General features: G+C 48.1%; 1 protein-coding gene across 1 annotated transcript in view; it reads left to right on the top strand.

Moving 5' to 3' along the window:
• LOC116685703 (heat shock factor protein) overlaps positions 1–18,361 on the top strand; it is a 29,405-nt gene that overhangs the window by 8,267 nt on the left and 2,777 nt on the right. Inside the window, exons 4-10 of the mRNA XM_032510626.1 lie at positions 11,716–11,840; positions 12,585–12,660; positions 12,805–12,866; positions 13,040–13,118; positions 13,290–13,399; positions 16,971–17,128; positions 17,817–17,964. Coding sequence (XP_032366517.1) covers positions 11,716–11,840; positions 12,585–12,660; positions 12,805–12,866; positions 13,040–13,118; positions 13,290–13,399; positions 16,971–17,128; positions 17,817–17,964 — 758 coding nt within the window. The remainder of the gene's footprint in view (positions 1–11,715; positions 11,841–12,584; positions 12,661–12,804; positions 12,867–13,039; positions 13,119–13,289; positions 13,400–16,970; positions 17,129–17,816; positions 17,965–18,361) is intronic.

The following is an 18,361-nucleotide window of genomic DNA, read 5'->3' as shown; positions in this document are numbered from 1 at the left end:
GTGTGTCTCACTGTTAGCTAGTGTTTTGGTGTGTCTTCACCTGTTAGCTAGTGGTTTTGGTGTGTGTTTAACCTGTTTATAGTGGTTTTGGTGTGGTCTTCAACCTGTTAGCTATGGTTTTGGTGTGGTCTTTCACCTGTTAGCTAGTGGTTTGGGTGTGTTCTTCACCTGTAGCTAGTGGTTTTTGGTGTGGTCTTCACCTGTTAGCTATGGTTTTTTGGTGTGGTATTCACTGTAGCTAGTGGTTTGTTTGGTTTGGGGTCTTCACCTGTTACTAGTGTTTTGGTGTGTCTTCACCTGTTAGCTAGGTTTTGGTGTGGTCTCCTGTTAGCTGTGGTTTCTGGTGTGGTCTTCACCTGTTAGCTAGTGGTTTTGGTGTGGTCTTCACTTTAGCTAGTGGTGTTAGCTGGTGTGTGGTCTTCACCTGTTAGCTATTGTGGTTCACCAGCTAGGGTTCTGGTGTGTTCTTCACCGTAGCTAGTGGTTTGGTGGTTCTTCACCTGTTAGCTAGTGGTTCTGTGTGGTTTTCACCTGTTAGCTAGGTTGCACGTTGATCTTAATGAAGCAGCAACACTTTCACCATCTTTATTCGCATGAGTTTTTTTTTTTTGACCGAACTTCAGATTCTGTAGTTCAGTTGACAAGTGGATGAAACTTAGCTAGAGAGAAGTTGTCTCCGTCTGTTTTAACAGACACACCTGGGGCCAAGTTGGACACCAGAATCAGCTTTAATCCAGTCCTCATCTAGTTCTCAACTTTCACATCATTTCACTGGAGTTATCCTTATTATTGTTTACGTCATCAATACCATATTCAATCTAAATGGATGGGAATACATCTACTGTACGTTGCATTTGACGCATGATAAGACAACTCAACAGCAGGGCTGCCAACTCTCACGACATCCATTTAAAATGTGTCCTTTGCCATATAAAGACGTGTCCTCCATGTCCTCCATGTCCTCCATGTCCACTGGAGTTCCTCAGCGTCTCTCTAGTAACATCTGTCTGCTCCAGGGAGCTTTGCATAAAAAATGGTTGTCATTCGCAAGGCTACTTTTACTTTTATACTTTAAGTACATTTCCAAGCCTGTACTTTGTTACTTTTACTTGAGTAAAAGTTTAATCAGTACTTCCACTTTTACCGGAGTATTTTTTAACACAAGTATCTGTACTTCTACTTGAGTATGGAAAGTGAGTACTTTTGCCATCTCTGGCCGTGACACCTGTCTGTGGTGACACTTGTCTGTGGTGATACCTGTCTGCATGACAACTGTCTGTGGTGACACCTGTCTGTGGTGACACCTGTCTGCCTGTCTGTGGTGATACCTGTCTGTGGTGACACCTGTCTGCCTGTCTGTGGTGACACCTGTCTGTGGTGACACCTGTCTGTGGTGATACCTGTCTGTGGTGACACCTGTCTGTGGTGACACCTGTCTGTGGTGACACCTGTCTGTGGTGACACCTGTCTGTGGTGATACCTGTCTGTGGTGACACCTGTCTGTGGTGACACCTGTCTGTGGTGATACCTGTCTGTGGTGACACCTGTCTGTGGTGACACCTGTCTGTGGTGACACCTGTCTGCCTGTCTGTGGTGACACCTGTCTGTCGTGACACCTGTCTGTGGTGACACCTGTCTGTGGTGACACCTGTCTGCCTGTCTGTGGTGACACCTGTCTGTGGTGACACCTGTCTGTGGTGACACCTGTCTGTGGTGACACCTGTCTGTGGTGACACCTGTCTGCGGTGACACCTGTCTGCATGACACCTTTACCCGAGAGTTTTTGTTTACCTGAGACCAGCTTGTGTTGTTTACCTGTTGCCATGGGGACCAGGTATTGAAGTTTTTGTTTTTCTTCTCTTGGTTCTGCTTGCTCTCTGCAGGTCCAGCCGTCACTGAACAATACAACCATACTGGTCAGGGTCCTGAAGGTTGGTACCCCCCCTCCATCTTCTCGTCTCCATGGTAACATGACTGTTTGGGGCAGTAGAGACTGTTGGGGCAGTAGTGACGTTGGGGGAGTAGAGACTGTTTGGGGCGCAGTAGTGAGCTGTTTGGGGCAGTAGGACTGTTGGGAGGCGTGAGAGTTTGGGGCGTAGACTAGTTGGGGCAGTAGAGACTGTTTGGGGCTTGTAGAGATGTTTGGGGAAGTAGAGACTGTTTGGGCGTAGAGACTGTTGGGCTGTAGAGACTGTTTGGGCTGTAGAGACGTTGGGGCTGTAGAGACTGTTTGGGCAGTACAGACTGTTTGGGTGTCGAGACTGTGGGGCAGTAGTGACTGTTTGGGGCAATAGAGACTGTTTGGAGCAGTAGAGACTGTTGGGGCTGTAGAGACTGTTTGGGCTGTAGAGACTGTTGGGGCTGTAGAGAACTGTTTGGGGCGTAAGAGACTGTTTGGGGCTGTAGAGACTGTTTGGGCTGTAGGACTGTTTGGGGCGTGATGGAACTGTTTGGGTGTAGAGACTGTTTGGGCGTAGGCTGTTGAGGCGTAGTAACTGTTTGGGGTGGAGACTGTTGGGGTTGGTGCAGTAAGACTGTTTGGGGCGTAGAGACTGTTGGGCAGTGGAGAGCTGTTGGGGCAGAGAGACTGTTGAGCGTAGACAGTAGATGTTTGGGGCAGTAGAGACTGTTTGGGCTGTAGAGACTGTTGGGTAGAGAGGTTGGAGACTGTTTGGGGCAGTAAAGACTGTTTGGGGCAGTAGAGACTGTTGGAGCGTAGAGACTGTTGGGGAGTTAGTGACTGTTTGGGCAGTATGAGACTGTTTGGGGCTGTAGAGATGTGTTGGGGCAGTGGAGACTGTTTGGGCAGTAGTGACTGTTTGGGGGGCAGTAGGACTGTTTGGGGCGTTGACTGTTTGGGTTGGAGCGTGCGCTGTTGGGGCATGTAGAGATGTTTGGGCGTAGAGACTGTTTGGGGGTAAGATGTTTGGGGCGTAGAGACTGTTTGGGGCTGTAGGAGACTGTTTGGGGCGTAGAGACTGTTTGGGGAGTAGTGACTGTTGGGGCAGTAGAGACTGTTGGGGCGTAGAGACTGTTTTGGGGCGAGTAGTGATGTTTGGGGCGTAGAGACTGTTTTGGGGCAGTAGTGACTGTTTGGGGCGTAGTGACTGTTGGGGCAGTAGAGATCGTTGGGCAGTAGTGACTGTTGGGGCAGTAGTGACGTTTGGGCAGTAGTGACTGTTTGGGCAGAGTAGAGACTGTTTGGGGCTGTAAGACTGTTTGCGGGCTGTAGAGAATGTTTGGGGCGTAGAGACTGTTTAGGGCAGTAGAGACTGTTTGGGGCTGTAGAGACTGTTGGGGCAGTAGTGACTGTTTGGGGCAGTAGAGACTGTTTGGGGCAGTGAGAGATCTGTTGGGGCTGTGAACTGTTGGGGCTGTAGTGACTGTTTGTTTCTCTGATTGGCCGGGTGTTGGGGGGGGGGTGTGATTGTAGCTCTGATGGGGGGTGTTGGGGGGGGGGGTGATGTAGCTCTGATTGCGGGTGTGGGGGGGGGGGTGATGTAGCTCTGATTGGCGGGTGTTGGGGGGGGGGGTGAGGTAGCTCTGATTGGCCGGGTGTTGGGGGGGGGGGTATGTAGTGATGATAGAAGGTGGAGCTTCAGCGTGTTTCTGCGTTTGCGGTGCAGAAAATGTGGAACTGGAGGATACCTGCTGACTTCCACAAAAGCCGGAGTTCGATTCCTGCGCTAACCGATTCCAGTGTACCGACCAATCAGAATGGCCCAGGAGACCAGACCCGCCCCCACTAGCTGTAGGCCCCGCCCACCGAGTGTATTTTATATTATACGTGGAGATGTTGTTATAGACATTTATTTTTTAGAGAAATTATTAAAAATAAATAAAGTTTCAGCCGGTGATTGAACCGTGATTCTGTGTTGACTTACTGACATCATACAGGGATGTGACCATCTTCGCCGTCAGTGTTGTCAACTGTGGTTTTACTTCTACAATAAATGTTTTTGGCTATTGTGAACATCAAACTGAGGATTTGTCTTTTGTCCAAACTGAAGTTGTTTAGTCGCAATAATAATAATAACTATTTTTAGCGTGTATAGAGCAGCATATCTCCACAGACTCCATGTAAATAATCACTACTTTTAGCGTGTATAGAGCAGCATATCTCCACAGACTCCATGTAAATAATCACTACTTTTAGCGTGTATAGAGCAGCATATCTCCACCAGACTCCATGTAATAACACTCATTTTAGCGTGTATAGCAGCATATCCACCAGACTCTGAAATAATCACTACTTTTAGCGTGTATAGAGCAGCATATCTCACCAGACTCCATGTAAATAAACTACTTTAGCGTGTATAGAGCAGCATATCACACCAGAATCCATGAAATAATCATACTTTAGTGGTATAGAGCGCATATCCCACCAGATCACCATGTATAATACTACTTATAGCGTGTATAAGCAGCATATCTCCACCAGACTCCATGTAAATAATCAATACTTTTAGCGTGTATAGAGCAGCATATCTCACCAGACTCCATGTAAATAATAACTACTTTAGCGTGTATAGAGCGCATATCTCCACCAGACTCCATGTAATAACATCTACTTTAGCGTGAATAGGGCAGCATATCTCCACCAGACTCCATGTAATAATCACTACTTTTAGCGTGAAGTAGGGCAGCATATCTCCAACAGACTCCATGATAATAATCACTACTTTTAGCGTGTATAGCAGCCTATCTCCACCTGACTCCATGTAATAATCAACTACTTTTAGCGTGTATAGAGCAGCATAACTCCACCAGATCCATGTAAAAATCACTACTTTTAGTGGTGTATAAGGAGCATATCTCACCAGACTCCATGTAAATATCACTACTTTTAGCGTGTATAGAGCAGCATATCTCCCACCAGACTCCATGTAAATAATCACTATTTAGCGTGTATAGAGCAGCATATCTCCACCAGACTCCATGTAAATAATCACTACTTTTAGGTGTATAGAGCAGCATATCTCCACCAGAATCCATGTAATAATCACTACTTTTAGTGTGTATAGAGCAGCATATCTCCACCAGACTCCATGTAAATATCACTACTTTACGTGTGTATAGAGCAGCATTCTCCACCAGATACCTGTAATAATCACACTTTTACGTGTATAGAGCCAGATATCTCCACCAGACTCCATGTAAATAATCACTACTTTTAGCGTGTGTAGAGCAGCATCTCTCCCCAGAATCCATGTAATAATCACTACTTTTAGCGTGTATAGAGCAGCATATCTCCACAGACTCCATGTAAATATCACTACTTATAGCGTGTATAGCGCAGCCATATCTCCACCAGACTCCATGTAAATAATCACTACTTTTAGCGTGTATAGAGCAGCATATCTCCACCAGACTCCATGAAATAATCACTACTTTTAGCGTGTATAGAGCAGCATATCTCCACCAGACTCCATGTAAATAATCACTACTTTTAGGTGTATAGAAGCAGCATATCTCACAGACTCCATGTAAAATCACTACTTTTAGCGTGTATAAGCAGCATATCTCCACCAGACTCCATGCAAATAATCACTACTTTTAGCGTGAATAGGCAGCATATCTCCACAGACTCCAGTAAAAATCACTATTTTAGCGTGAACTAAGGGCAGCATATCTCCACCAGACTCAGTAAATAAGCACTATTTTAGCGTGAAGGGCAGCATATCTCCACCAGACTCCATGTAAATATACTACTTTTAGCGTGAATAGGCAGCATTCTACATGTAACGTAACAGTGGAAAGATGAACCAAGATGGCTTTGTGTAGTTTTGTTTAAATTTATAAATATATGTATATAGTGTGTTGGGTGTGGGTGTGTGTGTGTGTGTGTGTGTGTGTGTTGCGCATAAATGTTTCCAAAAGAGGATAAAAACACCAGCGCTCATACGTTGCAGCGTGACCTGACGTCGTGGCGTCATCACGGCGCGACAACCAGCTGGCTACGCAGTTGTTTGTTTGATCGGATTTGTTCTACTTTCTGTCCGCGGATGAGTTGATAGAACTCCGTTTAAAGCGCCGCAGGAACCTAGATTAGACCCGGACCAGGACCCGGACAGGACCCGGACCAGACCGGACCAGACCCCAGCCGGCTCCGCGTCGCGCGCTGTATGTTCGGAGAGCTTTGAGAAGAATGCTAACTGTTAGCTGCCGTTAGCTCAGATTAGCTCGGGTGCGTTCAATCCTTCGTTTCTGACATGGAGTATCCGGAGGAGGGGGGCGGTGCTGGGCGCGGGAACGTCCCGGCTTTCTCACCAAGCTGTGGACCTGGTGGAGGACCCGGATACGGACCCACTCATCTGCTGGAGCCCGTACCCGCCACAAGTTAGCTGTTAGATGCTAGCTGAAATTATCTGATGGGTTAGCTGTTAGCTGCTAGCTGCTAGCTGAGATTATCTGATGGGTAGCTGTTAGCTGCTAGCTGCTAGCTGAGATTATCTGATGGGCTAGCTGTTATCTGATAGTTCTATCAATCTAGTAGTAGAAACAAGTTGTAATGTCCCTACGGACAGATGTTAACATCGTAGAACAAGTGATGTTACATACAGGACAGATGTTCAACATCAGGTAGAAACAAGCTGAATGTTACCCTACAGGACAGTGTCATGTTCATCAGGGAAACAAGCTGTAATGTTACCCTAAGGACAGATGTTCATCATCAGGAGAAACAAGCTGTAATGTACCCTACAGGACAGATGTTCATCATCAGGAGAACAAGCGTAATGTACCTACAGGACAGATGTTCATCATCAAGGGAGAAACAAGCTGTAATGTTACCCTCACAGGAACAGATGTTCATTCAGGAGAAACAAGCTGTATGTTACCCTGCAGGACAGATGTTCAACATCAGGTAGAAACAAGCTGTAAGTTACCCTACAGGACAGATGTCATCATCGGGAGAAACAAGCTGTAATGTTACCCTCCAGGACGATGTCATCAGGTAGAAACAGCTGTAATGTTACCCTACAGGGACAGATGTTCATCAGGTAGAAACAAGCGTAAGTTACCCTACAGGACAGATGTTCATCATCAGGGAGAAACAAGTGTAATGTTACCCTACAGGACAGATGTTCTCATCAGGGGAAACAAGCTGTAATGTTACCCTACAGGACAGATGTTCATCATCAGAGGAGAGAAACAAGCTGTAAGTTACCCTCAGGACAGATGTTCATCATCAGGGAGAAACAAGCTGTAATGTTACCCTACAGGACAGATGTTCATCATCAGGGAGAAACAAGCTGTAATGTTACCCTACAGGACAGATGTTCATCAGGGAGAAACAAGCTGTAATGTTACCCTACAGGACAGATGTTCATCATCAGGGAGAAACAAGCTGTAATGTTACCCTACAGGACAGATGTTCATCATCAGGTAGAAACAAGCTGTAATGTTACCCTACAGGACAGATGTTCATCATCAGGTAGAAACAAGCTGTAATGTTACCCTACAGGACAGATGTTCAGCATCAGGTAGAAACAAGCTGTAATGTTACCCTACAGGACAGATGTTCATCATCAGGGAGAAACAAGCTGTAATGTTACCCTACAGGACAGATGTTCATCATCAGGGAGAAACAAGCTGTAATGTTACCCTACAGGACAGATGTTCATCATCAGGTAGAAACAAGCTGTAATGTTACCCTACAGGACAGATGTTCATCATCAGGTAGAAACAAGCTGTAATGTTACCCTACAGGACAGATGTTCATCAGGTAGAAACAAGCTGTAATGTTACCCTACAGGACAGATGTTCAACATCAGGGAGAAACAAGCTGCAATGTTACCATACAGGACAGATGTTCATCATCAGGGAGAAAAAACAAGCTGTAATGTACCCTACAGGACAGATGTTCATCATCAGGGGAAACAAGCTGTAAGTTACCCTACAGGACAGATGTTCATCATCAGGGAGAAACAAGCTGTAAAGTACCCTACAGGACAGATGTTCATATCAGGAAACAAGCTGTAATGTTACCTACAGGACAGATGTTCAGCATCAGGGAGAAAACAAGCTGTAAGTTTACCCAACGGACAGATGTTCAGCATCAGGTAGAAACAAGCTGTAATGTTACTACAGGACAGATGTTCATCTCAGGGAGAACCAAGCTGTAATGTTACCCTACAGGACAGATGTTCATCATCAGGAGAAACAAGCTGTAATGTTACCCTACAGGACAGATGTTCATCATCAGGTAGAAACAAGCTGTAATGTTACCCTACAGGACAGATGTTACCCTACAGGACAGATGTTCATCATCAGGGAGAAACAAGCTGTAATGTTACCCTACAGGACAGATGTTCATCCAGGAGAAACAAGCTGTAATGTTACCCTACAGGACAGATGTTCACTCGGTGAAACAAGCTGTAAGTTACCCTACAGGACAGATGTTCATCATCGGGAGAAACAAGCTGTAATGTTACCCTACAGGACAGATGTTCATCAGGTAGAGAAACAGCTGTAATGTTACCTACAGGAACAGATGTTCATCAGGTAGAAAAACAGCTGTAATGTACCCTACAGGACAGATGTTATATCAGGGAGAAACAAGCTGTAATGTTACCTACGGACAGGTCATCATCAGGGAGAAACAAGCGTAATGTTACCCTACAGGACAGATGTTCATCCAGGGAGAAACAAGCTGTAATGTTACCCTACACGGACAGATGTCATCAGGGAGAAACAAGCTGTATGTTACCCTACAGGACAGATGTTTCTCAGGGAGAAACAAGCTGTAATGTTACCTACAGGACAGATGTTCATCATCAGGGAGAAACAAGCTGTAATGTTACCCTACAGGACCAGATGTATCATCAGGTAGAAACAGCTGTATGGTACCCTACAGAGACAGATGTTCATCTCAGGGAGAAACAAGCTGTAATGTTACCCTACAGGACAGATGTTCATCTCAGGGAGAAACAAGTGTAATGTACCCTACAGGACAGATGTCATCAGGGAGAAAAAGCTGTAATGTTACCATACAGGACGGGGTTCCATCGGGAGAAAAACAGCTGTAATGTTACCCTACAGGACAGATGTTCATCATCAGGGAGGAAACAAGCTGTAATGTTACCCTACAGGACAGATGTTCATCATCAGGTGAGAAACAAGCTTAATGTTACCCTACAGGACAGATGTCATCATCAGGGAGAAAACAGCTGTAATGTTACCCTACAGGACAGAGATGTTCACATCAGGGGAGAAACAAGCTGTAATGTTACCCTACAGGACAGATGTGTCATCATCAGGAGAAACAAGCTGTAGTTACCCTACAGGACAGATGTTCATCATCAGGGAGAAACAAGCTGTAATGTTACCCTACAGGACAGATGTTCATCATCAGGAGAAACAAGCTTAATGTTACCCTACAGGAACAGATGTTATCATCAGGAGAAACAAGCTGTAATGTTACCCTACAGGACAGATGTTCACATCAGGGAAACAAGCTGTATGTACCCTACAGGACAGATGTTCATCTCAGAGAAACAAGCTGTAAGTTACCATACGGACAGATGTTCATCATCAGGTAGAAACAAGCTGTAATGTTACCCTACAGGACAGATGTCAACATCAGGGAGAAACAAGCTGTAATGTTACCTACAGGACAGATGTTCATCATCAGGGGAGAAAACAAGATGTAATGTTACCCTACGGACAGATGTTCATCATCAGGAGAAACAAGCTGTAATGTTACCCTACAGGACAGATGTTATCATCAGGGAGAAACAAGAGGTATGTTACCTACAGGACAGAGTCATCATCAGGTAGAAAACAAGCTGTAATGTTACCCTACAGGACAGATGTTCACATCAGGGAAAAACAAGCTGTAATGTACCACAGGACAGATGTTCAGCATAAGGTAGAAACAAGCGTAATGTACACTACAGGACAGATGTTCATCATCAGGAGAAACAAGCTGTAATGTTACCCTACAGGACAGATGTTCTCATCAGGTAGAAACAAGCTGTAATGTTACATACAGGACAGATGTTCGATCAGGTAGAAACAAGCTGTAATGTTACCCTACAGGACAGAGTCATCATCAGGTGAGAAAAAAGCTGTAATGTTACCCTACAGGACAGATGTTCATATCAGGAGAAACAAGCTGTAATGTTACCCTACAGGACAGATGTTCATCATCAGGTGAAACAAGCTGTAATGTTACCTACAGGACAGATGTTCATCAGGGAGAAACAAGCTGTAATGTTACCCTACAGGACAGATTTCATAGGGAGGAAACAAGTGTAATGTTACCCACAGGACAGATGTTCACATCAGGTTAGAAACAAGCTGTAATGTTACCCTACAGGACAGATGTTCATCATCAGGGAGAGAAAACAAGCGTAATGTTACCCTACAGGACAGATGTTCATCATCAGGTAGAAACAAGCTGTAAGTTACCCTACAGGACAGATGTATGTTACCCTACAGGACAGTGTTTCATCAGGGAGAAACAAGCTGTAATGTACCTAAGGACAGATGTTCATCATAGGAGAGAAACAAGCGTAATGTTACCACAGGACAGATGGTTCATCATCAGGTAGAAACAAGCTGTAATACCCTAGCGACAGATGGTAAGCACCAGGGAGAAACAAGCTGTAATGTTACTAGGACAGATGTTCAGATCAGGGAGAAACAAGCTGTAATGTTACCTCAGACAGATGTTCAGCACCAGGGAGAAACAAGCTAATGTTACCCTACAGGACAGATGTTCAGCATAGGAGAAACAGCTGTAATGTTACCTACAGGACAGATGTTGCACCAGGGAGAAACAAGTGTTACTAATATATTATTGTTATTAATATTATTAATATAATATTCCAGAGTGGGTCCAGCTTCCACGTGTTCGATCAGGCTCGTGTTCTTAAAGAAGTTTTACCCAAGTTCTTCAAACACACAAACATGGCGAGTTTCATCAGACAGCTCAACATGTGTGAGTATCAGTCTGTTTATGTATATATATTATATATTATATATATATATATATATATATAATATATATATATATATATATATATATATATATTAATATATAAATTAGTATGGTTCCAGATGGGTTTCAGGAAAGTGGTACATCGAGCAGGGGGGTCTGGTGAAACCAGAGAAAGACGACACCGAGTTCCAGCATCAGGTTCTTCACAGAGGACAGGAAGGACTGCTGGACAACATCAAACGGAAAGTTACACCGGTAACCTGGAGACACACACAGACAACACAGACACCACAACAAAAAGTCACACACACACACACACACACACACACACACACACACACACACACACACAGGGACATATACACACACACACACTCAGACACACACACACACACACACACACACACACTACCAGATGCTAACGTCTGTCTGGTGTTATTAGCTAACGTTAGCATCAGTCAGCCATAGATAGCTACAACGCTGCTGAAATGACTGATATCTTAGCTACAAGTGAGCTACGAGCTAGCTACAAGCTAGCTTAGCTACAAGCTAGCTACAAGCTAGCATTATAAACAACTCACCTCACATGGGCTTGGCAGCGCTGATGAATAATATTCAATAAAATAATAATAAATATAATAATTCATCCTGGACCCCCCAGCGTGAGAGGGAAGAACATGTCCTGATACCCCGCAGCATTTAGCGGTGGTGTCCATGGTAACGGACCCAGCGGCTCCATGGTAACGGTGTCTGCTCTTTGATTGGTCCAGGTGGCGTCGGTGCGTCAGGATGAAGCCAAGATAGCTGCCGACGACGTGCACAGGATCCTGAATGACGTGCAGCTGATCAAAGGGAAGCAGGAGACCATCGACTCCAGGATCAGCTCCATGAAACAGTGAGGATGAGTCCAGGACCTGGAGGCCTGGACCAGGACCAGTGCTATGAGTCCAGAACCAGGAGTCCTGGTCCAGAACCAGAGCTATGAGTCCAGAACCAGAGATATGAGTCCTGGTCCAGAACCAGAACAATGAGTCCTGCTCCAGAACCATGTTTGCTGGTCCAGAACCAGAGCTTAGACCCCAGCTAGGACCAGAACCAGAGCTATGACCACAGCTAGGACCAGAGCTAGGACCAGAGCTAGGACAAGAGCTAGAGCCAGAAACAGCTATACCCTTGACTCCTGGTCCAGAACCTCAGTTCCTCTGTGTTTCAGTGACACTATAGCTTCAGCTGTTAGCAACCTAGCTAACCCTGTTCTTCTGTGTTTCAGGCTGTTAGCATGTTAGCTATCCCTGTTGCTCTGTGTTTCAGGCTGTTAGCATGCTAGCTATCCCTGTTGCTCTGTGTTTCAGGCTGTTAGCATGCTAGCTATCCCTGTTGCTATGTGATTCAGGCTGTTAGCATGCTAGCTATCCCTGTTGCTCTGTGTTTCAGGCTGTTAGCATGCTAGCTATCCCTGTTGCTCTGTGTTTCAGGCTGTTAGCATGCTAGCTATCCCTGTTGCTCTGTGATTCAGGCTGTTAGCATGCTAGCTATCCCTGTTGCTATGTGATTCAGGCTGTTAGCATGCTAGCTATCCCTGTTGCTCTGTGTTTCAGGCTGTTAGCATGCTAGCTCACCCTGCTCCTCTGTGTTTCAGTGAGAACGAGGCTCTGTGGAGAGAGGTGGCCAGTCTGAGACAGAAACACCTTCAGCAACAGAAAGTTGTCAACAAGGTACCCAACACTAATCAAGATGTTCGCTTTTTAGCATATTAGCTAACCTCCTACCTGCAGCAGAAAGGTACCCAACACTAATTAATATGGTAGCATGTTAGCTCACCTGTTGCCAGCAGAAACCAAGCGTCTCTCTCCCTACAGCTGATCCAGTTCCTGGTTTCTCTCGTCCAGTCCAACAGGATCATGGGAGTCAAGAGGAAGATGTGAGTTCACTGCTATATATACATATATAGATATAGATATATAGATATATATCTATATATATATATAGATATATATATATATATATCTATATATATACACACACACATACTGTATATACACTGTGTGTGTGTCTGTGTGTGTGTAACTAATTACTGTCCTGGTCTCTCTCCAGTCCTCTGATGCTCAGTGACTCTAGCTCCGCCCACTCCATGCCCAAATACAGCCGCCAGCTCTCATTGGAGCACATGCAGGTAACAGGTCACCTGACCAATCAGCTCTCTCTGTTACTACCTCACCTGACTCACCCGTTACAATACTATATATACTACAGTACATCTCTCTGTTACTACCTAATACTGCTGTGTGTGTGTGTGTGTGTGTGTGTGTGTGTGTGTGTGTGTGTGTGTGTGTTCAGGCTGCAGGCCAGTCTGCTGTCAGCTGACTCTCTGGTGACCTCTGGACCAATCGTCTCTGACATCACAGAATTGTCACGCCACAGCGGGAGCGTGATCAGTGATTGGATGGATGAAGGGTGAGTACCAGTTACCTCATTTCCTGTTCATTCAGTCCGGAGCAACACTTATGTATACAGATAAAAAGTCCTTCACAATAAAGAACCCAAGGCAAATAACTATAATTATACTAATCGCATATAATAACATATAACATATATATTATATAATAATATCATATATATATGATACTATTAGTATATATATATATATACACACTCACGGCCACTTTATTAGGTACACCTGTCAACTGCTCGTTAACACTTAATTTCTAACAGCAATCACATGGCGGCAACTCAGGGCATTTGCATGTAGACATGTCAGAAATCTCCTGCAGTTCAACCGAGCATCGGAGGAAGAAGGGGATTTGAGTGACTTTGAACGTGGCATGATTGTTGGTGCCAGAAGGGCTGGTCTGAGTATTTCAGAAATGCTAATCTACTGGGATTTTCACGCACAACCACTCTAGGGTTTACAGAGAATGGTCCGAAAAAGAAAAAACATCCAGTGAGCGGCAGTTCTGTGGGCGGAAATGCCTCGTTGATGCCAAGGTCAGAGAGAGAGGCCAGACTGGTTCCAGCTGATAGAAGGGCAACAGTGACTCAAATAACCACCCGTTACAACCAGGTGGCAGAAGAGAGCATCTCTGAACGCACAGTACGTCCAACTTTGAGGATATGGGCATACAGCAGCAGAAGACACACATCGGTGCCCACTCCTTTCAGCTAAGAACAGGAAACTGAGACTACTACAATTTGCACAAGCTCATCGAAATTGGACATAAAGATTGGAAAAACGGTGCCTGTGTGATGAGTCTCGATTTCTGCTGCGACAGTGGATGGTAGAGGTTCAGAATTTGGCGGTCTCCCAACATGAAAGCATGGATCCATCCTGCCTTGTATCAACGGTTCAGGGCTGGGGTGGTGGTGTCATGGTGGGGGAATATTTTCTTGGCACTCTTTGGGCCCCTTGGTACCAATGAGCATCGTTTGCAAACGCCACAGCCTACCTGATTATTGTTGTCTGACCAATGTCCATCCCTTATGACCATAATGGACCCAACTTCTGATGGCTACTTTCAGCAGATAATGCGCCTGTCTAAGTGGAATCATCACAGACTGGTTTCTTGAACATGACAATGAGTTGGCTGTACTCAAATGGCCTCCACAGTCACCAGATCCAATCCCATAGTAGCATCTTTGGGATGTGTGGAACGGGATATCGCATATGGATGCAGCCGACAAATCATCTGCGGCAACTGTGTGATGCCATCATGTCACATGGACCAAACTTCCCTGAGGAATGCTCAGCACCTTGTTGAATTCTATGCAACCAGAACGAATTGAGGCAGTTCTGAAGCAAAAGGGGGTCAACCCGTTACTAGCATTGGGTACCAAGAAAGGGGCCGTGAGTGTGTGGTGTGTGTGTGTGTGTGATTATATATTATATATATATTATAGTATATTATAGACATATAATCAGAGCTGTGACGTGCTAGACGCTGAACCAACCGACTCCATTTAAAAAACCGATACTTTTTGGGTGTATTTTTTCACTTGAAATCGGTTAAAGTATGTGTTGATTTCAACCAACAACTATATTTTTTCATGGTCGGAATAAAGTTAAAAACGACCAAAAACGAACTGTTTATGGTTGAATATGGTTTCTCTTGACGTCTGAATGAAGGTGTTACATGCTAATGATGTTATTTACATGGAAGTCCTGGGTGTGTGTGGTCCATCGTGACATCCATGCTAGCTGACAGTAACTCTTCTTCTCCCTTCCTTCCTCTCCTCCTCCTCTCGCCCAGTCTGCTTCTATGAGACAGCTGTTGAGCCTGAAGGCCATTAGGGTGTCCAGTTGGAATACAGCACGCGTCCCAAAGAAGGAGGGGGGTGGATACAGCACTGTCCAAGCGGGGGGAGGGGATCAGCACGGTCCCAAAGATGGGGGGGGGGGGAATCCAGCCACGGATCGTCCCAAAAGAAAGCTGGGGTGGGTGTAATAAAGCACGGTCCCCAAGATGGGGGGGGGGGGTACAGCACGGTCCCAAAATTGGGGGGGGGGGATACAGCACGGTCCCAAAGATGGGGGGGGGGGGATACAGCACTGTCCCAAAGGTGGGGGGGGGGGAATACCGCCGGCTCCCCAAGAGGGGGGTGGGAATACAGCACTTCCCAAAGAGGGGGGGGGGGGGGGGGGGGGGGGATACAGCACGTCGCCAAAGAAGGGGGGGGGTGAATACAGCACGTCCCAAAGAGGGGGGGGGTGGGGGATCAGCAACGGTCCCAAAAGGATGGGGTGGGGGGAATACAGCAGTTCCCAAAGAGGGGGGGGGGGGGGGGTATACAGCACGTTCCCAAAGAGAGGGGGTGGGTGGGGTGGGGGGTGGGGGAATACAAGCTCCGGTCCCCCAAGGGGGGGGGGGGTGGGAATAGCCGGTCCCCAAAGGAGGGGGGGGGGGGAATACAAGCAACACGGTCCCCCAAGAGTGTGGGGGGGGGGGGGGGGGGGGGGGGGGGGGGGGGGGGGGGGGGGTGTGGGGGGGGGGGGGGGGGGGGTGGGGGGGGGGGGGTGGGGGGGGGGGGGGGAGGGGGGGGGGGGGGGTGGGGGGGGGGGGGGGGGGGGGGGGGGGGGGGTGTGGTTAGGGGTGGGGGGTGGGGGGTGGGGGGGGTGGGGGAGGGGTGGTGGGGGGGGTGGGGGGGGGGTGGTGTTGGGGGGGGGGCGGGGGGGGGGTGGGGGGGGGGGGTGGGGGGGGGGTGGGGGGGGGGGGGGTGGGGTGGGGGGGGGGGGGGGGGGGGGGGTGGGGGTGGGGTGGGGGGGGGGGGGTGGGGGGGGGGGGGGATGTGGGGGGGGGGTGGGGGGGGGGAGGTGGGGAGGGGGGTGGGGTGGGTGTGGGGGGGGTGGGGGGGGGAGGGGGGGGGGGGTGGGTGGGGGGGGGGGGGGGGGGTGGGGGGGGGTGGGGGGGGGGGGGGTGGGTGGGGGTGGGGGGGGGTGGGGGGGGGGGTGGGGGGGTGGGGTGTTGGGGGGCGTGGGGGGGGGGGGGGTGGTGGGGGGGGGGGGGGGGGGGGGGGGGGGGGGGGGGGGTGGGGGGGGGGGGGGGGATACGCGGTCGGGGGGGGGGGATGGGTCAGGGTCAAAGAGGGGGGGGGGGGGGCTGTAGCGGCCCAAGAGGGGGGGGGGGGGGGAAAGCCGGTCAGGGGGGGGGGGGCTAGCCGGCAGGGGGGGGGGGGGGGGGTAAGCCGGTCAGGGGGGGGGGGGGGGGGAATAAGTCCAAAGGGGGGTACAGCGACAAGGGGGGGCGAATACAGCGGTCCCGAGGGGGGATACAGCACTCCAAGAGGGGGGGGGGGAATACCAGAAGGTCCCAAAGAGGGGGGGTTTGAGCAAGTTGAGCAATTTCCCATTCAAGTTGATGACATTTTTTTGCAGTTTTTTTGATTTTGTGAATTTTATTATTAAATAACATATTATTATATGTTATACAATATAATAATGTTACAGTAATTTATTATATAATATATTGTTTTATATGATAGTATAATATAGAATATAATAATATAAAGATGACTCGGCTTGTTTGACCCGCAGTGACAGCCAATCGGTGCAGGTGAAAGAGGAGCCGCTCAGTCCCGTCCTGGAGGGCGGAGACACACCTGTGGACACGCCCCTCTCGCCCACCACCTTCATCAACTCCATCCTGCAGGAGAACGACACGCAGACGCCCCCCTCTACAGATCCCGCAGCAGGTACCTGACACAGAGACAGGATCACTGACGGACACCTGACACACAGACAGGAACGCCTGACACAGAGACACCTGGTACCGAGACAGGATCACTGACACAGTGACAGGAGCTCCTGACACAGAGACACCTGACACACAGACAGGATCACTGACACAGAGACAGGAACCCCTGACACAGAGACACCTGACCCAGAGACACCTGGTACAGAGACAGGATCACTGACACAGAGACAGGAACGCCTGACACAGACAGGAGCGCCTAACACAGAGACACCTGACACAGAGACAGGAACGCCTGACACAGAGACAGGAGCACCTGACACCGAGACAGAACCACCTGACAGAGAGACGGGAACGCCTGACAGAGAGACAGGAACGCCTGACAGAGAGACAGGAACGCCTGACAGAGAGACAGGAACGCCTGACACAGAGACAGGAGCACCTGACACAGAGACACCTGACACAGAGACAGAACCGCCTGACACAGAAACAGGAGCACCTGACACAGAGACACCTGGCACAGAGACAGAACCGCCTGACACAGAGACAGGAACACCTGACAGAGAGACAAGAACACTGATGTATGGTCAGGTATGATGCTAGTCAGTAGATGACACAGAGACAGGAATGATGATGGTCAGTAGATGAATGTCTGTCCCTCCCTGACTTTCTGTTTTTGGTCTCTGTAGTCAGTCCCATTGTTGTGATGGACCCCTCCTCTGCGGGGCCCCTCCCAACAGCCACACCCAGCCAATCGCCTGCCTCCGTTCCCACCCCGAACTCTGCGCCCTGTCCCTCCAAACAGCAGAGTTGTCAGACCATCGCCTGCATCGACAGGTGAGTCTCCTGTTTTTATATCGTCGGAGTGGCTGCACGTAGATCTATCTGCTTTAACCACCTGACATCTGCCGACAACTGTTCCGAACATGCCCCAAAACCTGCCGCCAACTGTCCCAAATCTGTCCCACAACCTGCCGACAACTGTCCCAAATCTTTCCTAAAACCTGCCGCCAACTGTCCCAAATCTTTCCTAAAACCTGCCGCCAACTGTCCCAAATCTTTCCTAAAACCTGCCGCCAACTGTCCCAAATCTGTCCCACAACCTGCCGACAACTGTCCCAAATCTTTCCTAAAACCTGCCGACAACTGTCCCAAATCTTTCCTAAAACCTGCCGCCAACTGTCCCAAATCTTTCCTAAAACCTGCGCCACGGTGTCCCAAATCTGCCCCGAAC

This window comes from Etheostoma spectabile, unplaced genomic scaffold (assembly GCF_008692095.1).
Source record: "Etheostoma spectabile isolate EspeVRDwgs_2016 unplaced genomic scaffold, UIUC_Espe_1.0 scaffold121, whole genome shotgun sequence".
NCBI lineage: Eukaryota > Metazoa > Chordata > Actinopteri > Perciformes > Percidae > Etheostoma > Etheostoma spectabile.
This window is presented reverse-complemented; position numbering and strand designations above follow the sequence as displayed.